Here is a 24,252-nt window from a genome sequence, read left to right as displayed (position 1 = left end):
ACAAATTAATTCTAGGAATGATTCATGTTTGCCTAAACTCCTCTCCAGTCCCACAATCTCCAACTGCATGACAAGTCCCTTTGCAGAGTAAATTTACTTTGAAGGCAGGATTCTCTACCTGAGACACAAAGCCAGGACAGACATCCTTAGTACTTGCTCATTTCTTTCCCTACCTGCGCAAAATTGCACATAAAATGAGATGAAGGACAAAACAAATACACAGAAAATGGAAGACAAAAAAATATTTATTTAGCAGTTTTATGACGGAGCAAGTCTCCTTTTGCCTTCAAGAGGTTCCTCTGCTTCTCCTCCTGTGTCTCCACCAGCTGCTGCTGTTTCTGCTCCCAGGTAAGCATCCCTCTGTCAACTTCTTTGCTCAGCATCACAATACGGCGCTATACAAAAGAAAAAAAAAACCCTGATGAACTACACGTAGGGAAATCAGGCCAAACACTGAGGGGTTCAACTCCAAAGCCTTAATATGAAAAACAGGACTTGCTTCTGAATTGGATACTTCCTTTGGACTACCTTCACCGGCCCCAATACATACAAAGCCTTGGACCAGTATAAAATACATCCCTGGGATTCTAAATGGCTAAGTAATTGTGTAGAACATACCCCTGGCTCTCACTTCACCTGCACTACAATTATACTGGAACCAGGGTTTGCTGTATGCATCGAAAAACGTTCCCAGGACTCGCACCTCTTACATGTTTCTGTTACATTAGTATATTAAAAGAATTGTTACATTCACCAGGACAACATTACTCATAGTCTCTCAAACTACATCTTAACGGTGCACTGTGAAAAAGCACATTGACCTGCAGCTTTTCACCATCCTAGTATGCCTTTCAAAATAAGTTCAAGGGCTAGACTAATGATTTGAGAGGCATGTGAGAGTGTGTTGGAGCAAGCCATGAGGAGTAACCATGGAGTAACCTGCGTGTGTACTTCCAGAATCTGTGGCAGATGCTTAACCAGAAATTATAAAGTGAGCAGGAGAATGGCATGAGGTAGCCAGGACTCAAGCCTATTCCTGGAGAACCTCCTGGCCAAAGAATTCTAGGATAGGCACAGAGTAAATAAAGAATGAGGAACATATGTGAAGTGGCAAGTGTACCGACACTACAAATTGCTTGGGTGGAATGTGCACACTACCTTCAAAAAATGTGTATTTTTAATTTACATAACTTTCAGATATACAAAATTGACCTATTGTGCAACAATCTGTTTATGGGCGTATTAAGTCAGAATTACTATTTTGGGGGATTTTGTGACCATTTCGTAGGTCCCCTAAAGGTTTAGCTTTTTTCCTTGTGTTATTTTGAATCTCCAATTTATTTCTGGTGGCCAGAGGGACGTCTGAACTCCCCCAGCCATTAGGACCCTTTATATCTCCTTAAGGTATATGGCATTGGGCTGCCCCCCCCCCCCCCCCCCAAGTCCCAGAGGTGCATGTTAGGGCCCCCCTTTTTGCCCTAGGCTGATTGTATCACCCTACATTGGTTTTAGGAAGGAGGGTGGTGGCAGCTATACTTCAGATTTGGCTTCACCAGAGGTGTAAGCCATTTGACCACATTGAACCTTTTAGGTAGTCATCAGGTTTTTAAGATCCTGCCCTTTTGTGGTTCAGGGCTTCTTTTGACCAGGGTGACCACAAGGCAGACTTAAAATGGCCGTTGTGAGGGGCTCTTTTGTGAGCACACAATGGCACCCTCCATATTGGTGCTAACTAGTTTACACCAGGATAGGTCCCTGGACAAACCCTCTCACTTCCTGTGGTGGAGTCTTTGGCTAAGTGGCAGTCCTATTCTTGTGACCCTTTTCACTCAGTCCCCTTGAGTGATCGACTGGCTGGCCTTTGCTTTGTTCTTAAAAAAATCCAAAAGAAAGTGAACACCTTGCACTCCTAGTATGTTGTGGTTTTAGATAGGATCTTACTATTTATTGTTTTAGAACAATTTTTGTAATTTTAGGTGTAGGGGAGAAGAACAACCCTGGCATATGGGTTGTGAATTGTACTAGAACAGATTTAGTTCCCAATTAGGGAACTGCCGTCCCCTGCACACTGTCAATGGCTATTACATTTTAGGTATGTCTTAATTGACTCCAGGTTTTTTAGCAAAAAAGTAAATCAAACAGATTTTATAGGCCATACAGTTACAATAATACATTCATGATTCTTTAACAAAAGTAGTACAGTTGCATCTTGATTTCTAATTTCATACAAAATGTATTGATCCAAAAAATAATGCCCAAAGCGCTTTGAGATAAGTTCTCTTCTTCAGGGCCTGATAATCTATTCACACTTTACATCTATTGAAAAAAATCAGACATAAATCTCAGTTATTAAAGTATCCCAATACGGTTAATTTATACATTAGAAGTAACAGTGAATTTCAAATTCCAAACAATTATTAGTCTATGACCATATTTACTGGACCCAGCTCATTGTGTGTTTCAATTTGAGGACCAAGTAATTCCAGAAATCTAAAAGATTGCTTCATTGTAGTCTGAACCTGACTACGAATACCCAGTCTACAGGAGTAAACGGTAAGCTAACTATATACAAATGTATTGAGAGGTTTACTAACCTTCTATACACTCCAAATATGTATTTGGATAGGCATTGGTGGCTAGTAGGTCAGTCCTTTAAAAAGGCCAAACAAGGCTTCTGCGTGATCCTAATGTTTAGTCTGACCTGTGATAATTAGAAAAACACCACTTAATTAACCCTCATAATAAGGTCATTAAGCAAGATTGTAATTCAATGAGATATTGATTCTTACACTATAAGGTTAGATTGGAATGTCTATTAATGGAAAAAAAGGGCGCTCTGTTCAGTAAGGAGGTCTGGGTTTCCCGCTTGGGCATATCTCGGCTTGGGTTTTTTGTCTCTGGAAGTCCAGTCCTGGGTCCTTGAGACCCCTGCTGACTTAAGGCATCCACTCTGGAACCATGTTCTGGGCCTTTTACTGCTGCATTTCACCTTTAACCACCAGAACTTTCCACTTGGCTGTGGGTCATTGCTGGTGTCTAGAAAGGGGCTGAGGCCCCAACACCCCACAAATTCTTTAGTTGAGTACTTCCGAAGTTGCCTCTAGTTGTTGCCTCCATCTTGGGATCGTTTGGATCTCTGCTGTCTCCATCCTCTGTCCACTGAGCCATTGGAAGTCGACTTTGTGGTTCTCATATTTTCTTGGAGTCTTCCTCACCATGTTTTCCACACCTGGCATGAAGGTCGACGTTGTAGTTGGGGCCTTTTTTCACTTAATAGCTTGCTGGGTGAGTCACTGGCCCAGGTTGCAAAACCCTGGGAACCAAATCCTGGACCCGCACCTGTAGAAAAGAACACTGTACTTAACAAGTGGTTTCATTCTGCTTTGGCCGTTTTTGCAGAAACTGCTGATGTAAATACCTACCTTTGGATCCAGGGGTGGGCCATTATTTGTGTTACTCACCCCAAAGGGTCCCTGTGATCCAGGGTAGATATTCTTTCTAGGCAAGTCTTTATCGCTTTTCCCATAGACTTCTAATTCTATTGAGGGAGGGGGCTCCTGCTGATTCCTCCACGGGGGCGCTTGGACCATGCTTCAACCTTTGGAACACTTCTTTAGGGCCTCCTTGGGCCTTTGAGTGGCTCACTGTGGAATCTGCACCTGTGGGTAGATCTGGCTTACCTTTACTAAAGTGGAAGGCCAACTGACTCTTCTCCCATTATTTCCTATGCACTTCAAACCTGCTCTGGAAATCATTAAAATTGAATGTGGGGGAATGTAGGGTACTTGCCTATCCCATGGCATTTTTGCAGCCAGGCTGCATTTCTCCAATTGCATTGGGGCTAATCTTGATAACCAATCAAATATCTTCCCTGAAATGTATGACTAAGGTAACTGTTGCTAAAATGTTCTTATATTACTTTTAAAGCATTTGGTTTGAAACTGTTCTACCATAGTCCCTAATGCTTTGTTTTTTATCACCATGTGTGCATTTGTATTAATTAACATTATGCCACAGGGGGTCCAAATAATGTGAAGTATGGTTATAGGCTTTAGAAATTCGTAGTTTATTTTTCATCACTGGTAACATTGTTGGTATCCCTTTTTCTCCCATCCCCTTAACTATATGTTTTAGGTGCTGACTATCAAGTATAGGGACTTCCACATATAACAGGGTTGGGTTGTCTCTCTAGGACACTGTGCAGGTCCTTAGGGGGCTCTACATGTTAGGTTTTGTGGTTCCATGGCTCTCCCCACCCACTGTTATTTTATGTTGGATGACTACCTGTGGTAGGAGGCCCATATATGGACAGTTAGGTTAGGAGAGTCCTTTACAGACATTACTATTTTGATAACATCCTGGGATTATTGTTAATACTAAGTTCTTATTTTGACCCGATAGTGAGGTGTGTGACTATAGTATATATTTTTTCTTCAGTAGATTTATTTGCATTTTCTATAGATGTGTTTGGACTAATTGTACCTTTGTGTCACCCTACTACCCCTGAGAATTAAGCCTTGCCGCTCTGTCCAAGTTACCTACCTTAAGAGAGGGTTGGCTTCCCTTTCTTGTCAGGTATCTTGGTCTCCCATACAGTGGGCCTCATTACAAGTTTGCCTGTCTGGTAACTCCGGTACCGTAGTTACCAGACCGGCAAACTATGAGTTCTGCTCGTGGGTGCCTGTGGGGCGGAACGGCACCCGCGAGCAGAGCATGTCGGGTGCCCCAGCACCATTCTGAATGGTGCCGGTGCATCCGGCCTCCTCATTCGCATTGAGCCCTGTGGGGCTCAAATGGGAATGGGGAGCATTTTTTACCAGCGCCCGGGAATGGCCAAATACCGAGTCCGGCGGGGCCGTAATGACCCAGTAATTGGCCATTCCCGGGCGCAGGTAAAATACGCAAGTTTGGCGGCAGCCAGCCGGTTTTACCAGCAAGGCTACCGCCGAACTTGTAATGAGGCCCAGTGAGGGGTTGTAGTGCCCTCGACCAAGGGTGGAACAAACACCACCTTCAAACATTTACTGTCATCAGGAGCCCGGTAAATGGCAAACAATGGGGAGGACAATCTGATAGTTGAGGGTCCCAACTCGTATGAAGCACAAGGTTGGGGGTCCAATCTATGTACAAATTATAGCTTGTCTGCTTTGCCAAGGAATAATGAGAGTTGGGGGCCAGGTGACTCATTTATTAAGAGCCGAGTTCCAAAATGATTTTCAACATCAATGATGCTTGCATTCAGAGTAACCCATCACAGTGATGAAAAATAGGACACAACTCAGATTTGCATATATTTGGAAGGTTGCTTACCTTTCTGGTAAAGATAATTGCAAGAATAAAAGTATTTTCTACAAGAAGGAGAAAGGATGCAAGGCTAAGCCATAGGTCTTAGCGGCCAGTGCATAACATTTTCTTTAAATATGTGGAGCAGATGCTTTAAGATGTTTTAAGAAACAACAAGAACTGCTTTGGGTTGTTCCTGCAGGCACCAATGGCTGGAAAGAAAGCGGTGTAGGTGGCAAACAATAGAGCTTACCCTCCACTTGATATCCGGGAAGCCTACCCTCCACTTGATATCCGGGAAAGGGCAGAATGTCATTGAATAAGAAAGTAAGTTAATCTTCTTATTTAAAGTCAAGTGACAGACTACTTCACCTTATAGTGTGCTCTGGGGGCTTTGTAACTTGTTGCCCATAAGATCTCCAAATTGTTTTCAGAAAGGTTAACATGATTTTATTTTTTTAACTTTGTTTTTATTGACATCATACATATAAGGTAGGGTGCGCGGGCAATCCCTGCCAGCAATACATTGAACAAGCATAGATGGCAGTTTACATTTTTGATTATTTTTTTTTATTCCAACTCCCCCCCACACCCCCAACTTTTATGAACATACCAGGTCCAGAGGTTTCGCGGGTTATAGAAGCTGCAGAGAGAGCATTCAGAAATCAATACGTTATTAGGTCAGATCAGTTCACAGCGAGTAAGGGGCCCAAGCTGGGTCCCTGGAGTTGGTGGAGGGACGTGTGAAATGGGAGTGGTGAAGGAGGTACTTTACAGACGCATAGAGATGCAATCGTTGTTAAGAAGCACTGCGGTCCATTCCTGTATAAAATCCGACATGGTGTCATTTGTTATCGCAGAGAGTTTTTCATAGGTGAAGATCGACCTAAGTTTACAAAGCCATTCTTCCTTAGATGGAGCTAGGGCATTTTTCCATTTTTGAGCTAGTGCTAGCCTCCCTGCCCTCAACATGGCCCCAATGACCCTTGGGAATGCGGACTGTTCTGTCTCCGGCATAGGAGTACCCAGGAGGATTTCCAGTGGCTGTAAGGACGGGGAGTACCCTTCTATGCCCTTGATCCAGCTAAGCAGTTCCGACCAGTACACCTGGATGACCAGGCATCCCCACCACATGTGACACCAAGTGCCCCGTTGTTGACATGTCCTAGGGCAAAAGGGAGACACCTCTTTAAACATCTTGGACAGGGTGGCTGGAGGGCGATGCCATGAGTGGAGTATCTTAAAACTATGTTCCATGGCAGCGGTGTACAGTGAACCCGTGAATATAGCTTTAAAGATTGCCGACCATGAGTGGTCGTCCAGCGTCATGCCCAGCCTTTCTTCCCAAATTCGTTTGAAGGACTGCCTACCCTCCAGGTTCGCTGTTATCAATGTGCCATAAAACTTAGATAGGGAGCCTTTCCGGGAGGTGCTTTTAGCTAGGACAGATTCAAAAGGCGTGAGGGGGCGTTTTAGGTCGGCGGCCCACCAAGGGTGGGTCAGGATCCCTTTCAGGTGCAAATATTCGAAGACTGAGGGCGGGTTTTCGCCCAATGCCTCAGTCAGCTGTTCATATTCTATGAAACCCTCCTCCCGAGAGAGTTGAGAAGCCCTCTCCAGGCCCGAGTCCGACCATGCCTGTGTGTCTCTAAAGCCCTTGGTGTCTAAATCGATGGGGGGACCCCACAGCGATGGTAAACGAGACAGCCAGGATGACAGCAGCTTGTTGTCCTTGTTCGGCTTCCAGACTGCCCAGAGGGCCGCTAAGGTTGGATGCGCTCTGAGGTGGGGCGGGAGGGCCTTAGGAGGGGTCCATAGCAGGTCCCTGACTTTTTTCGGGTGGGTGTGGACATCCTCAATGAAAGTCCAGTATGTCCCCAGGTCGTCCCTCATGTGCTCCAACATCACCCGGAGTTGAGCTGCTTTGTAGTAAAGTCTAAAGTCCGGGAGGCCAAATCCCCCGTGAGACTTGTTAAGGTAGAAAATTGGACCCTTGCTCTTTTGCCGGCCCAGATGAACTGAAGGACTCGGGACTGTAATGTCTCAAAGAAGGCCTCCGGGATCACCACGGGGAGGGCCACGAAGAGGTAGAGTAAGCGGGGCAGGATATTCATTTTAACAGTGACCATACACCCAAACCAGGTGAGTGTGAGAGGTGCCCATCGTTTGAGGTCACTGCTAATCTTGGACAAGATCCCCGGGAAGTTACATTGATAGAGTTGTGACAGATCCCTGGGAATGATGGTGCCCAAATACCTGGTGGAAGTCCGTTCTATTCTTACTCCCAGGATTTCGGAGTTACCCCCGATGTCATGGTCCCCGGGACCCATGGGCATAATGCTAGACTTGGACGTGTTCACCTTGAGCCCCGAAAAGGTACCATAGTAGTCTATAAGTCCAAATAATCGTGGTAGAGATTCCTGAAGGTTAGTCAGGTATCCCAGGATGTCGTCTGCAAACAGGGAGAGTTTAAAGTCACAATTGTCGCATCTAATCCCTGTGATTTGCTGGTCAGTTCTGATCGCTATAGCCAGGGGCTCCATTGCCAAGACGTAGAGAAGGGGAGACAAGGGACAGCCTTGACGGGTGCCTCTAGACAGGGCCAACGGGTCTGAGGTGCCACCATTGACCAGGACTCTTGCCGAAGGGCCGTTGTAAAGAGCTGAAACCCAACCACAGAAATTGTCTCCCAGACCCATTTTCCAGAGGACTCTACCCATATAAGGCCACTCGACGCGGTCGAAGGCCTTTTCCGAATCTAGTGAGTGGAGATAGCCCTCCACCCCCTGCCTTGAAGCCTCGTGCATGAGATCCAGGGTCTTCCGTATGTTGTCAGATCCCTGACGACCCGGGATAAAGCCCACTTGATCTCCATGTACTAGGGAAGGGAGGAGTCTCGCCAGTCTGTTTGCTAAAAGTTTGGCCAATATCTTTATGTCGGCGTTGAGGAGGGATATAGGGCGATATGATTGGCACTGAGAGGGGTCCTTCCCTTCTTTGGGGAGTACTACTATCAAGGCGAACATCATCGTGGGTGGAAGGGAGCCCAGTTCCAGTGCCGAGTTGAACATTCTGGCCATGAACGGGGCCAACGTAGACCGATAGGTCTTGTAAAACTTAACAGTGAACCCATCATCCCCCGGGGCTGTACCACTCTTTAAAGAGGATATGGTGTCTATTATTTCTTGTGGGGTTATGGGAAGTTCTAGTGTTTCTGCCTTGTCGGGAGAGAAGCCTGGGATCGGGAGGGAGTCCAGGAAGTCATCTATTTCGGTCCCGTCCCCTGCATACTCCGAGCAATACAGCTGTTCGTAATATTGTCTGCATTGCTCAGCTATCTTACTGTCTCTCACTGTCGAGTCCCCTTCCGGGGTGCGAATGGAGTTCACCCTCCTACTATTTCTGAGCTCACGGAGCCTCCAAGCTAGTATCTTATCCGCATTTTCACCCTTTTCCATGTATTTCTGTTTCAAGAAGGACAGCTTCCTTTCCGTTTGTCCCACCTGGAGGTCTGCCAGCCCAGAACGCAATCTTTGTAGCTCTTCCCATTGTCCGGGGAACATCTGCGTTTTCAGTTTCCCCCTCGGTTGGATAGCACCCATCTTTTGCCTCAATAGCTTCTCCTCGTGGCCCCTCTCTCTCTTTTTTCTTGAGCCTATCTCTATAAGGACGCCCCTAATGGTTGCCTTGAACGCCTCCGAGACACCCATGACTCCAACCTCCCCATTGTCATTGATAGAGAAGTAATCTGTTATGGCTTCTAAAAGGGTTTGGCGTACTTCCTTATCGTGCAGGAGGAGGTCGTTGCACCTCCACAGGGATCCGGATGTGGGGGCTGGGGGAATACCTAATTTTACTCTTACCAAGTCGTGATCAGACCAAGGGACAATCTCCACCCCCGAGTCTGTAACCTCACCCCAGAGCGTGGCGTCAACCAGAATATAATCGATACGGGAGAATGCGTCATGAGGCTTTGAGTAGAAGGTGAAGTTGGGGTCTCGGCCTTGCTTAAAGGGTTGCGTATCACTCAGGCCCAGTTCTCCGTTGACTTCTTGGAAAACTTCCGCCAACTTTTTGTGGTAACGCGGGTTTGGACATGGGTTTACTGACTTCCTATCCCTCTCTGGGCAAAGAACCATGTTAAAGTCCCCACCTACCAATAGGGTGCCATCGGAGAAAAGCCATGATTTTCTCTTTCATCCCTACCCAAAAGATATCCTGAGCCTCGTTTGGAGCATAAATACAAACCAAGGTGAACAGCCGGCCCCTCACCTCCCCCTTGACCATAATATATTGTCCTTCCAGGTCTGACTTCTGAGCTTTGGCCACGAAGTGGGCCCCGGGAGCAACCAGGAGGGCCACTCCACGTTTTTTAGCCCGGAAGGACTCCACATACACGTGATCGATGTTCTTGGCCCCTAGCTTGGGTTCCTTGTCCCGCACCCAGTGAGTTTCTTGTACAAAAATTCTCTCACTACTAGCGACCTCTTTGTAGGTGAGTTAAGCCCACGTACATTTAACGACCCCACTGTCAAGAATTGAAGCGAATCATCCATCAAAACGATGATAAAAGCTCATGGCTCCCTCCGAGGAGCGCAAAATAACAATGCTCCCGCAGAACTTCCGCACCCTGCTGGTGCCCAGAAACACTTCTATAAATGCAAAGTGGACCTGAAAACCTGGTGTGACCCAACAAAATCCCCAATAAACGAGCCCCAACTTTTCCCTCCCCCTTGCCCCCTCCCCCCTGAACGCCTGGTTGATTAGCGAATTCATCCTGTCGCCAGTCCAGGCCACCATTGTCTCCCGCCTCCGGGTTCCCAAACTCTTCAAAAACAACATCTCGAGCCCCCCCACCCCCTTGTCCTTATCCGTCTATAAGCAGATGTGTCGCCTCCCCACTCACAGAATCAGGTACACGCTTGATCGTCGGGCTCCCGGGGGCTCTTCAAGTGTTGGGCTGCTCCGGGAATGCCGGCGCCACTCTTCTGAATTTCCTGTGGCCTCGGACTTTACGTCTTTCCTGTGGGGCCCTCGTCCGTCCGGGGCCAGCTGGGGCTCTCTCGCATTCCCGCTTGCCCAATTCCATGTTTGGATCATCCAGGAGTTCCCCCGACACCCTGCGAATATCATCCTCCGTGACCAGGGCGTACTTGTAGCCGTCTAGCTCAAATGAAAGTGAGAAAGGGTATTCCCACCTATATCGGACCCCTTTGGTTTGAAGCATTTTCGTCAGCGGGGAGCAGAGTCGTCGTCTCGCCAGGGTGAAGGCAGAGAGCTCCTGATACACCGAGATCTGGGCTCCCTCCCAGTCCACCGGGCCTTTCTTGCGGGCCAGTTCAAGAATTTTGCTTTTCTCCGCAAAGTAGTGGAATAGTACTAGAATGGACCTGTGACCTCTGTTTGCTGTACCTGCTTTATGGGCTCTGTCAATACACGGTTCGTTCGTGTTAGCCCCTTCAAAGAGTGATCGTATCACCGCGTTAACAGCTTTTATAATGTCAGCTTGAGTTTCACCCTCACGTTCCGGGAAGCCTAAAAAGCACAGGTTACAGCGGCGTTCCTGGTTCTCCAGATCGTCAAGCTTTAGGGAACATTTCTCTTCCCTCCTCTCGAGCTCCGCCAGGCGCATGTCAAATTGCATCTCAAAGATGTCATTCGAGGCAGAGTTATTTTCTAGCGTCTGAACTCTGTCATCTATATTGTCCACTTTCTTGTCAAAAGTGTCCAGACGTAGCATTATATCCGCCCTGAAGCCTCTGATCTCCTCGAGGAGGGCGGCCATACCCTTGGTGACAGTGCTAGTGTTTGTTAGTTCCTGATGTGTCGAGGCCGCCATCACAGGGCGAGCCGGGGAGCCAGGGTTCAAACGTCGGAATTTCTGCAGTGAATCTTTCCAGTTCATAGGCCTTCCCCGGCTCCTCTCCTCCCCGCGGGGTCCACCCCTAGGAGCCCCAAGTCCAGTGGGCACCGCCGCCAGGCCACAATACGCCTCCGAGGAGGTCCTGCCTGCTCGTCGTCCAGGCCCCGCGCCCACTGTTGGGGAGGGGGGTTATTTGGACCTATTCTCCGGTTCTAGGTCGATGGCCGGCCCTCTTTGCCCCCAATATAATACAGCACTTTAGGGCAGCCTCTCACCTCGTGGGGGCTCCGGTGCACGGCACATCACACGATCCACTGCCAGGTCAAGGGTGGGCCTGAAGCGGGGGGCGGGGGGGATGGGTGGGCTGCTCGCTCTTCCAATTCGCCAGCAAGGGGTTCCGCTCTCGCCGGACTCCGATGAAGGGGTCGGGGGGGGTCGAATCAGCTCACCAATGGGCCCTCCTCGGCCGAGCCCACTGAGCACTGGGGCCCCAGTGGCGCTGCTCTGGGGTGCGGCCCCAGTGGCGGAAAGTCGTCCAAAGTGTTGCGTTGCCCTGCCTGGGCTCTGTGAGGCACGGGGGACCGCTGCGGTCAGGTTTTTGGGGGGGGGCTGCTCTCCCCACGCTGTCCGATGGAGTTGCAGGCCTCACCTTATCCGCGGCTCTCCGTTGTTTTCGTGCGGAGCCACGCCCTTTCCACTGATTCCTCCCTTTGGCTGTCGGTTTTCACAGCCAAAGAGTGACATCAGTTGGAAGGTCTAACTGTGAGTGGACGTCGTTCTACCTCAGGCCACTCCTCAAATCCAGGAATGACGTTCGCTTGTATCCTTTATTGTGTTCCAACCTGTATCCTTTAATTCGTATACTGTGAGTTATCACTACTAGAACATTATGGTCAATGACAGGATGCTTTGTAAAGAATACATGCAGTATTGAACAGTATCCTGGCTTGGAAGGGAAGCCAATGCAGTTTGTGTAGGATCAGGGTGATTCAGTCGAATTTCCGCCCACCCATAATAAGACATGCTGCAGCGTGGTGGTCTGCATTTAGGAGAGCCAAGTGAGCGGCCAGGAGCCCTAATAAGACAGCATTTCCCCCATTGATGTGGGAGACCACAAGTGCCCGCACTACAGTCTGGAAGTCCTGCAGAGATATGAAGAGTTTGATTTTGCGAATGGTGGAGATTTGGAGCCAGGCCGTTGGGGCCTTATTGGCTATGTGTTTCTGGAAGGATAGGCTGCTGTCAATGAGGAAGCCTAAGAATGTAGCTGAATCAGAGAGCTGCAATTCAAATCCTCCCAGGAGCATGCCACTGAGCCACTGTTGAATAGGATGACCGATGAGGACGAATTTGGTACTGGCTTGGTTAAGTTTGAGGTAGGCTGTCGACATCCAGGACTGGATGATGGCTGGGCAATTGCAGAGACGACTGATGTCCTGTGATTTTTACTCTCGAGTACGATCCGCATATTGGTTGATGGCTATATCGGTATCTGTAAGGAGTTTGCCCAGAGGTTCCATGTAAAGGTTAAAAAGGACCGGTGAGAGGATGTAGCATTAGGGGACTCTGCAGGAGAGTGGGAGTCGGTTATAAAGAAAAGTGTTCATCTGGACGGCTAGGTGTCTGGCCTGGCGGTAAACCAATTCAGAGCAGCAGTAGAGAATCCCATCTGGTCGGCAAGGAGGGAGAGGAGGATGTGGTGGTCAACTGTGTTGAATGCAGCAGAGAAGCCAAGGAGCACAAGGATGCTTGAGTGGCCCTTATCCATTATTTGGAGGGCCATCATCCACCATCTGGGTGGTGGCTGTCTTAATGCAACATTTGGGGCGGAACCCCAACTGATAGTCGTTCAGGAGGCGTAGTTATTTGATTTTGGCGAGTAGTCGTTTAGCGATTCCCTTTTCCAAGATTTCACCAATAAACGGGTGGTTCATATTGGCCGTAGTTGACCAGGTCGTCTGGGTGTAGGGTCGGCTTTTTCAAAAGAGGTTGAATGAGACCAGTCTTCAGTGTGTCCGGAAATTAGCCTTCTGTGAGGGCGGCATTAATTATGCTGAGGAGAGCGTTGAGCGCCAGGACCATGATAGAGGCTGGGATGATGGAGGTCAATATGATATCGTCAGAGTAGGAAGCAGTTTTGAGGGAGGCAATTGTTTTTAGGACGTCTAAGGGAGAGAGAGAGGTGAGGATTTGGTCCAGAGGTGCAGTGTGCCAACTGGGGTACACGGAGGGGATAATGCTGTGGGAGGTTGATTCAATGATTTTGTCTATTTCTTTCAATTTAAAAAAGTTGACGATTCCCTCATATTTTTCCAGAGTTGCCTGCAACCATCGGTCGGTTGAGGGTTTGGTGCAATGCTTTACTACTTCAAAGAGGGCTTTGCTCCTGTTACAGCTGACACTATGGTGGTGGAGTAGTAAGCAGATTTGGCCTCGATAATTAGAATCCTTTGGTTGGCGCATAGAGATTTTAGTTTTGTGAGATGTCCAGAGTTACAGTTTATGAGCCACCATTGCTCTAGGGCTATGATTGAGCATTTGTTGGCGGCTAGCTCAGAGGTGTACCAAAAGGCGGATGATATTAGAAGGGCTGGTTTTTAGGGGGGCATGTGTGTCCACCAGTTTCATAGTTGAGTTGTTAAATAATTCTAGGACAGAGGCGTTCCTTCTAGTGGGGAACTCTGCAAAGTTTGCTTCTAGCTCATTGACCAGGAAAGGTTTAGAAGGAGTGGTGCTGAGTGAAGGGGCATTTAGCACGACATTTGTGGTCGACATGGTCGCGGTCAGACCAGTGGAGTGGGATAGGGTGTATGCAGGTGATGAGGGAGGATGATGTACAGACTAAATCTAGGGTGTTGCCTTTGTTGTGTGCGGGGAAGAGCACAATTTGCTTGGGGAGCATGGATCCGGACAGAGGGAAAAGCGTGCTTCGAGTGCGATTGTTCTAGAGCACTTGATAAAATCGCAAACTGCTCCAAGAAAGCAATAAGTTGGCTATCCTCCTTCCTTGAGAACAGAATCTCTGGAGTACATTGGGGAGACAAATTCTCCTCCGAATTCAACATCTTCTGTGGGGTACCACAGGGAGCTAGTCTGTCCCCACTGCTCTTCAACTTGTACATCAGTTTCTTGTGCGAGCTATGAGAACATCTTCAGGTGTTACCAACTATGCTGAAGACACTCAGCTAGTCCTGCAACTGAGTGGACACTACGCGAAAGACAGTACGACATTAAACACACTTTATAAGTATATTGAAGAGTGGATGGACAACAATTGGATGTGTCTAAACAGCAATAAGACTGAGCTAATGGTCTTTGGCTCCACTGAGGCATGAGCCAAACTCGCCTCTGACTATCAGGCATTTCAAATCAAAGAATCCCGTATTGAAGTGGCGGGCAAGGTTAAAACACTCGGCATGACCCTGGAAGCCTCCCTTAATGCAGATGCTCAAGCCATCTATGTTAGCAAAAATTTTAATTATTACATCAGACTTCTTAAAGCAATCTGACCCCTACTTAGTGAAACAAATTGTGCTACTACAGCCAGAGCTATCATCTTGTCGCGCCTGGACTATGGAAACGCACTCCTCGCAGGTGCAAGTAAGCAAAGCATGCACAAATTCCAACTGGTCCAAAATAATGCAATCAGAACGATTAAACAAAAAACAAAAAATGAACACATAAGTGAAGCCAAATGGGACCTCCACTGGCTGAAAATGGAGGACCGTGTACAATTTAAGTCCTTATGCCTAACACACAAGGGTCATTATGGTAAAGCACCAGCCTATCTGAAGTCCAAATACACTTTCTACAATCCTTCCAGGGCACTAAGATGAGAAGCCAAGGGCCTGATAACAACCCTGAAACATAAAAAGGAACTCGGTGTGGGTAGAGCTTTCCCCAACCGAGCAGCAGTCAACTGGAACAAACTGCCGATCTGTCTTAGGTTGGAGACTAATCACTCCTCCTTTCGTAAAAAGCTTAAAACTGTGCTTTTCAAGTAAACCACTTTGTAAGATTCCTGGCCTTGAAAATGTCCTAACTCTCTCTGTATCGTGATCTGTCCTGTGTCACGCTGTGTTACTATGTCTCCATGTATGCACCCCGATGCCTGCAGGCAGTCGGCGCAATACAAATAAACAAATAAATAAATAAATTGTTGCTGCAAGTCTCGGGACGTTGAAATCTCAGAGAAAGACATTATTAGTGTGTCCTAATTTGGCAGAGAGCAAGTTGAAGTTGTCTGCAATTAAAAAGAGTCACTCCTGTGAGGTGGTCTGTAGATGAGGTGGAAGGTAAAAAGATTCCTTGAGAGATAAAGGGAATCTGCAGGCGAGTGATATGATTGAGCATGTTATGGGAGAGTGGATGATGAGCATGGCCAATCGGTCTTGTGGATGATTGCCACTACGCCTCCTCCCTTCCTGGCCGGTCGGCATGTTGGAAGCAGTTGCGTGGAGGTAGGAGGATATCAAAAACATGAGGGGAGGATTGGACATGTTTTGGTGATGAAGACGGCGCCAAGGTCATTGTACGAGATGAGGTTGGCGATCTCTGCGGCGTGAGCGACTGCAGAGTTAGCACTGATCAACATGAGGGGGCAAGTGTGTATGGTCTGTGGCTGTTGGAAGTGGGCAAAGGCAATATTGATGAGGTTTGCATGGGAAATTTGCTGGGGCTGCAAAGGGTGCTTGGCCATTTGAACCCTGGGGAGGGTCAGGGTAGGCTGTAGAGGGAGGTGACACACAGTTGCCTTTTGGGGAGTAGTAATAGTAGCAATGCCTTTGTAGGTGAAATGCAGGATAGCAGGTCTGGCCCCTGGTCCTATCAGGCCCGTAAAAGCATAAACAGGGGAGGTCCTGGTCCTCGTGCGTAGGATGCCAGTGATGAAGATGCCTAAAGAGGATTGGTGAAATAGGTGGTGGAAGGAGCAACTGAGTGGCAGTGCATGGTCATGTGATCAGCAGATTCATTCAATGCGGCCTGCCTGGAGCAGGCCTATTATCCTCAATTAGCTGCCTTGAAGGCACGAAACCTGGCGGTAGGGGCTAGGGGGTTCAACTGAGTGGCATGGCCTAGTCATGTAACCAGAAGCCTACTCAATGCATGCTTATTAAAAGTCGACTCCTGGAGATATGGGAGGGGGGGGAGACAGGCTTCTCAAATTCCATGTTTGAAGAGATGGTGGTGAAGGTGTGACAACACAGCATTGACCAGAGAGCTCCAAATAATAAGCCATCGTCAGTATTTCAGGAGGGTCCAGCAGGAAATGCGAACAATTCATTCGCTTGGAAGACGCAACATCTTTCTACCACTAACTGCATCTTTTCCAGCAGTGGGCATAATGGCTATCCCTCACTAGCCTAGGAAGGGGCAGACTCACCCTAGCTCTGGCGTCCCTCGACTGGTACTAGAGATCAGTAACACCACTACTGCCTAAACAATCAGTCTTCTAGTGATGACCTAATAGCAAAAGGCTTTCCTATCTAAACTTCCTCAGGTAATAATCTACAGGTTCCTATCCGATGGCTTTCTCCACGGTAATAATTTATGGTTGTGCCTTTCAGACACCCAGACACTCGACATCGCTATTCCTTCTGTGCCTTAATATCCCTCTCCCTAGATACCTCTACCACTAGCCTTCTTCTCAAAACGGCCCATAGCAGTCAAACTGGTTGGAATATGGAACTAGTTTCCGAGTTAGATGTTGACTGCTGGTTGTCTGTGCGTACGGACATTAGGATATGAAAGGCTATCTAAATTTAATGCATAAACAACACAAAGTTACACAACACCTTCATTAGATTCCACAGAGGATGGTCACGTGTAAATTAAGTAATTCAGACATGTTGTGTCTGCCCGGATACAGTGGGCAAACTTCTGCAGATGCTATGGGAGTGATAGGGTGAAAGACTTTTTTGGTAACGTGTAGAGTTTGCCAGTTGTGAGCTCCTGAAATGCCTTTGCCTGGCTGTACCAATGACATACCAGAATGTACAAGTCAGCAGTACGAAAATCAAAAAAATCATACTACACCACAAGAATCCAATCGGTGGCAAACCCACAAAAAGAACTATTCGAAATCATGAATGAAATCAAATGCCCAAAATCGTGCAACAAATGCTTCATGCCATCGAAACAATCAGACACACCAAACTAATCTAGAGACTGGAGCAATGCGCCATAAAAGACTTTTCTCTACAATGCTCAAATCTTTCCTCACTGACCAAACGGAAAGAACATACTTACCACCATTTACATCTAACATGAAAAACATCACCTGCGGCATACCACAAGGATCTATCCTCTCCCCACTCCTCTTCAACATCTACATGTTCCCCCTAATGAAACTCATTCAAACCCATGGACTGACCACCTACAACAAAGCAGACGACAACCGACTCATCTTCAAGACAACCTCAACCGAAGACCCAAACAACACCCTCAACAAATGCCCCATGGCCATATACACCTGGATTAAAATCAATAATCTCACAACTAAACCCAACCATAATGACCCCCACTTCCCACAGAAGTTAACGCAACACACACACACACACACACCTGTGCATGGGAACTGAACCGCAGGCATCAGCCATGATAATAAACCTTGGAATACTTCTGGACAACAGACTCTCAATAGAACCACAAGTCAATGCAATAGCAAGGGAATGCTTCTACCCCCCTGTGACTAATAGGAGGGATACACCCCACCCTCACCTTCCCACACAGAACCCTCACAATCATCACCATGGTATTATCAAGACTAGACTATTGTAAGGGTGCAGAAGTAAGGCTCGGACACAAAGGTTAAATAGTTTTGGTTATGAACTTGTATTAACCAATAAAAGGCTTGGAAAAACAACTCTTCTGTCCCTAAAGCTAAGAGGCCCTGCCTCAAAGGATTCCAATGTAAACTTCAGGATGTCAAATTAATAGTCTCTTACTGTTGCGTCCAAAAACTCTGCTTCTGACACCAACACTAATAACTTAAACCTAATGTTCAAGGATACTACATTCACAACTAAAGTGATAATGACAGTTATTGTCAACACTAAGTTCCCAATGTCTCGGGTTGTCAAATAAATAAAGCAAGTGTTCCTTTTCCACAAATTAGTATTTGGATAACCATGGATTATCTCCTTTCCCCTGGATTCCTTCTTGTTTCAGTTCACAAGGTAGGATCTAGTCTTCTCCTTATCTGTTTTTTTGTACGTGGAATGATAAATCCAAACGTAAACACAGTGTTCACTCAGCCATGGGACTAGTCTCCCTTCCCTGGGCTTTCCTATCTTTTCAAAAGGTGTACAAAAGTGGTCTGCTTTTCCATGCTTTCTTGACTGAATTTCACCTTATCCTTAACCTTTCCAATAGGTGCGGGTCCCAGACTCACACCATGGTATTATACTAGCTTGGTGTACTCTTCTGTCAAGCATAGGCGTTTTCCTTGTCGGTCTCAATTTCTCTCAGGGTCCCAGAACCTCTTGTTCACTGTCTTTCATATGGGTGCGGTTCCCACACTCGCAATGCGCTTTCACAATAGCTTGGTTTACTCTTCTGCTAAGCATATGTTTTCCTCTGTAATGTCTGTTTTTCTCAGGGTCTCACACCCTCTCTTTCTCTGGTTCTAATATATTATGCGCCCCAACTTGCAATATCATCTGTTGCCTGCTTGGTTTACTGTCCTGTTCGTGTGGTTTGTGCCTTCCAAGCGGCGGTGCTTCTCGCACTGCGGATTTGACTTCCAGCAGCGGTCGGGTATCTCCCCTCGCCAGCGGTTGTTTCGCCGCCACTGCTTCCATCTCAAGCTGCGGTTTTGCTCTCAGGCCGCTCCCCGGACTTCAGCCGGAGGGTTACTTGGGCAGTGGCCAGCGTAGTCCTTCGTCCTGGAATGCCTCTGAACAGCATCTTTCGGTTCTCCTCCCTGTGCGGGACGCAGTCTCCTGGGTTTCCTCCACGCAGGATGGCTCTCTCCATGTAGGTTTCCCACTGCTATTTTGTATTGCCTTTGACCAATCAAGTACCGTGAGAGACTAGACCATTCCTCCACTTCTCTGGAGTGAGCTTCGTGCTCCTGTGGAAAGCGTATTGTGTTTTTAGTCAGGTTGGCTGACTATACAACAAAAGATATTCGCACCGGCGGGAATTATGGGATTAGGGTTTCGCTTTGGCACAGAGGTGGGCTGGGGGTGTACTAAAACAGAGGTATACTGCGTTCTCAGGGGATGATTGTCCCTAATCCCATAAGGAATTTTCTCTCCCATGTGATCCACCCACAGGGGATTATTGTACTGTGGATGCACCACTTTGGCCCCATAGGAAAGGTCTCCCCTCCAGGGGAGAAGGGACAACACCCTCAGATTCATCACACTACGCAAACAGCCTCTACCTTGGAATGCCAGAACGCCTCAGGAAAAAATTCCAACGCATCCAAAATACTGCAGCAAGACTACTCCTGAGAATAAATAGAAGAGACCACATTACGCCAGCCCCGAAAAGCCTACACTGGCTTGCAGTAAAAGTTCATTAACTTTAAAGCCCTCTGCATCGCTCACAAATCACTATACAGACAAGGAGTTGAATTTCTCCAAGCCGCTACCAACCAGGAAGAAACCTAAGAACAAACAATGACCTCCAAATCAAAACAAAAGGAAATTCGGAGGAACCGCATTCTCCAGCTTGATAGCCAAACTATGGAATTCGATACCGAAGGAAATTCGAATGACAGAGGAACCCCGGACCTTCAGATAACAACTGAAAACCTGGCTGTTAAATTCACAGAGACAAGCATAAAAACTGGCACCTCCCACAACTCATACCCTGGATCCAAGGCAGTCATGGGACAGTACGGACCCTCGAACCAACAATAAAAAAACCCACACACTACAAACTGCTATCCACCCCAGCTCCTCTCCTGCATACCTCCGCCAAACCACACGCCCATATGGGCTAGCCTTACTACACACAAAACACACCAGCCACACATCCACCACAAGAACAAACTGCCGCAAATAACAAACAACCCAGACACTGAACATTTACCCCTCCAGACCCAATAACCCCAGTGCACACAATCAAAGCACATTCAAAGCCGGCACACACAGACGCCGTTTCTCCTGCTTCTGCAAGCACCAACAGAAGATCACAACCTCTGTCCTATCCTCCTTCCCCCACTAACATATCCCTCTCACTCTCTTACAGAGCCACATGAGCGCCTGGCGTGATTTGGTAGTGGTGCGTGGTGTGAATCAACATAACATAACACACCTAAATCATTAAACTGAGCTGTAACTACCCATACTAAAAATTGCTAAATTCCCTAGCCTCTGGATGACCTTACCCGGTTTGCTTCCCTCCTTTTGTCCAATGCACCGGTCACTCCTATACAATGCCACAATCCCATGTTTAGCTTCCACGGCCCTCCACTTAACTGTATCAACAGATCACTTGATAAATGTTTTATTTTACTAAGGGAAATGTGTTATTTCTTGTTTTACTTTGGAATTGCGTGTACTACTGTTTTTGTGCATGATATAAGTGCAATAATAATGGACAAAAAAGGGACCATCTGGTCCCAACCCATATTCTCCCTGGTTATATCTGTTGCTGGGAAGATGTGGCTTTCCATGATTGGATGGTGTAGATCCTTGCCATTGGTGGGATGGGGAAGCCCCCAGTCCACAGCGTGGAACCATTGTGAAGGAAGAATGCCCACTGGAGCCAAGACTCCTAAAACGGGAAGATCAGCACTGAAGATCCAGGAGACTGGCCGAAGCATGCAGCACTTCTAAAGCCAATCATTGGACATCGTTTATTTCGTTTCTAGTGACAAGAGAAGACCTTCAATCTGTGCCTTCATTTAATTTCATTTTATTGAATTTATAGAGCGCCTTTCATTAAAGGCGCTGAACAAAATATATCCAAAGCAGTACAATCATGATAAAATGTAAACATAAGTAAAAACAGAAGAGGAGAAAGCCAGAGGATTAACAGACGAGAGAAGATAAGAGAATAGTTCTGATGTTTGATTGTAAGATACAGAGAGATGTGGCACAACAAAATCAGAGGGCAATCGAGTTCCAGTGTTTAGGAGCCAAGAGAGCAAAAGAACGGAAACAAGAAGAAGCACAGGGAGGTTTGGGGACAGTTAGAAGAAATACGTTCTGTGATCTTAGGGGGCGAGATGGGACGTAAAACGAGAGTAAGGCAGAGAGATAAGGGGTGCAGACCATGGGTACTTTTGAAAACAATTGGGAAAAAGTGGTAGGGATGGCGAGATTCAAAATGGAGTAATGAAATTTAAAGTAGGGAGGGTGTCAAAGAAAACAGAGTGGGTAAAGAGAAGAGGAGACGAATCGAGGAATTATAAACTGAGCGAAGAGGAAGGAGATGGGAGGCAGGCAGACCAAGCAATAGAGACAAGCAGTAGTCAATACGGGAAAAGACGAGAGAAAAACACATTTCGTGGCATGAAAAGAGAGATAGGGGAGAGCATGACGGATGTTGAAAAGTGCATATTGACAAGAGCAGGAAATAGAGGAAACGTGAAGAGAAAATGAGAGGGAAGTATCATAGATAACGCCCAGGTTACAAGCAGACACTGAGAAAGAAAGAAGATGGAGGAAAAGAAAGAGGTGGAGTGGTAAGACTGGGAGAAATAGCAGAGGCAGGCAAGAACAGAACCTCCATTTTAGAAGGCTTGAGGTGTAGAAAATGAGAGGACATCCAGTTTTGAACAGCAGAAAGACAGTTTGAAACAGAGTGTAGAGCAGATCAACCAGACCTGTGTCCTGCAACATCGTCCTTCGATCAGTAGAATTCAGAAGTGCCCCGGAACACTCGATGTCGCAGATCTTCAGCTTTTGGCCCAGAAACTTCATAAACTGCCCTTCATCCTGAAGAGGATGCTGCCCAAAGCCCGTTTTCTGCCATGGCCTTGTGCGGATTCCCCCAACCCGACTGGTGTTTCTTCAGCATGGACTGCTATTTCCAAGGGTTCCATCCTCGTAGTGCAAGTCACAGTCGTTACTGTGCCTGGCTGTCTGGCCCGACCTACTAAAGCTTTTCTGGAACTGCAATGGCACAGGGGATCGGAACGCCTGCTTTGCCGGACTTACACCAGACACCTACGTTAGGTATTGCACCTACGGTCCCTGGACCTACTGCAATCAATTTAATGGCATAAGTAAATGGCCCCAGCGATTCTCTATTACCGAAGGGTGGTATTTCCCAATATCTGAGTTTGGGGTGCAAGCATATATACAGCACTCTTCATGAGCCCTTCGCCCAGAAGGATTGCATGGGCATAATGTCCAGCGCCTAACACTACCCTTTCCTGGTTGTGAAGATCTGGTCTTGGATGCCCTATTCATCCCGGTTAACTCAAAGAGTGTACCTCTACGTTGGCTCAAAACTCTCCCCCCATTTATTTTTTTTTAAATTACTGAGGATTCCCAGTCTGACGACAGGGAGTATTCAAGCATGTGAATCTATGAAAGATCCAATGCTGGAGAAATGTGCATTTAAAACTACATTTCTGCTTCGCTGCTGACTGAGGCCAAAATGCCTGCAGGGGAACTTTAAGCCTTCCTAACCCCCTTACCTGACAGTTTCCTGTGGAATGAACTCTTTGGAACATTGGATTTACTTGCCTGGTTAGGAAAGGACTACTCAAGCTAACGTGCCTGCCTTCTAAGTATAGGGGGGGGGGGGGTGTATTATGTGGGTTTTAACCAATTTTCTCTTCTACTTTACTTGTCGCAGTTTTGATTTGTCATTTTTGAGTTGCTCATTACTGTATTCATTGTAAATTGAAGTATAGTAGTATCCCTTTCAGATTACGTAATGTGTATATATCTGTGTGTGTGCTGTAATTTATAGCACCCTTAGGTTTATCCTGCATGTGCATTTGGCCCAAATAAATATTATATATTTATACTTCTGAGTGCAACTCTATTACTTGACTGTCTCCAAGTGTTCTTTACTGTACACAGATACCAAACCCCTAATGTCCTAGTTCCAACTTACTGCTCAGCCCAAGCTACCTAGAGAGAGCTTGGTAAGAATAAGGATGAAAAGCCCTCGGTTGGCCTCGCAGAACCTTACACAGTGCGGGTTTTGGAAATCCAACCTAATAACTGACTCCACACAAACGACCTACAACTGGGCATACCATATTTTCCGATCCATCACTTGTACACATTGACCTTTGGTTCATTATCTGATACCCTTAATTTAAATACCACACTAAAGATATATCAGGCTATACTAAATCACCCCATAAGTGCACAGTTCTAAATCCTGCATGTGTAGCAGAGCGGTTTGATAACCTGCATCATGACAACATATTGTCTTGGAAATCGCCTGCAGTTACTTGACTGAAACACTGCTGCCCCTTGACAGTGCCAGTTGTACCTATCTTCCTTAAAAAACAAAAACAAAAAAAAAAAAGACACGAATGGCACAAACATGAGGTATTTGGAACAGTTATATTGCCTTAAATATGCACTGCGTGTTCTCTATAGCTCTACATTTCAGACTATTCAATATTTTTGTTTACAGTAGGTTTTTGCGTGACTGATGGCTCTATTACAAAGTAATGAACACAACTTTAATTTTCAGAAATGTCAATATATCTGCTAATTGTCTCATTCACATGGATTCTTATAAATGGAAGAAGCAAAAATTGATTTTTCAGGTTAAGAGAATGCCAATAGCTTAGCCCTGTAGACCAGTAGATGCACAAGACCAAGAAAGCCAAGGCATAGTACAACCACAGAATTAAGTACTCTTCAGGAATTGAGCCGGTCCACAGATGGTTGAGAAAGTTTGGGGCAACCGGGAGGGCCAGTGAGGGTGCGATACTCTAAGCATGATCTTATTTGCAAAACACAGGGAGGCGAGTGGTTTTCCAGATTTTTACAAAAGATGAAGAGAATTCCAGACATAAAAAGACTAGAACATTAACATGGTCAACGGAGGCGTATTGAATATTGGGGATGGACTTGATAAATGGTGGGGGGAAAAGTGGGGGGGCAGGAGAGGTGTGTTTGGGGAATTGTTTTATTTTTTATCATAACACAAAAATAATAAAACGATTCAATTAG

The 24,252-nt window shown here is 46.6% G+C and overlaps 1 protein-coding gene across 1 annotated transcript in view; it reads right to left on the bottom strand.

Annotated features, from left to right (window-relative positions):
• Positions 1 to 227: 227 nt before the first annotated feature.
• The window catches only part of MRPL52 (mitochondrial ribosomal protein L52), a 59,758-nt gene continuing 35,733 nt past the window's right edge, over positions 228 to 24,252 (bottom strand). Inside the window, exon 5 of the mRNA XM_069633859.1 lies at positions 228 to 395. Within this exon, the coding sequence (XP_069489960.1) occupies positions 246 to 395 (150 nt within the window). The 3' untranslated portion in view covers positions 228 to 245. The remainder of the gene's footprint in view (positions 396 to 24,252) is intronic.

The sequence above is a fragment of the Ambystoma mexicanum genome, chromosome 13 (assembly GCF_040938575.1).
Source record: "Ambystoma mexicanum isolate Mex_15411 chromosome 13, UKY_AmexF1_1, whole genome shotgun sequence".
Lineage (NCBI taxonomy): Eukaryota > Metazoa > Chordata > Amphibia > Caudata > Ambystomatidae > Ambystoma > Ambystoma mexicanum.
Note: the sequence above shows the minus strand (reverse complement) of the source record. Positions and strands in the feature narration are given on the sequence as shown.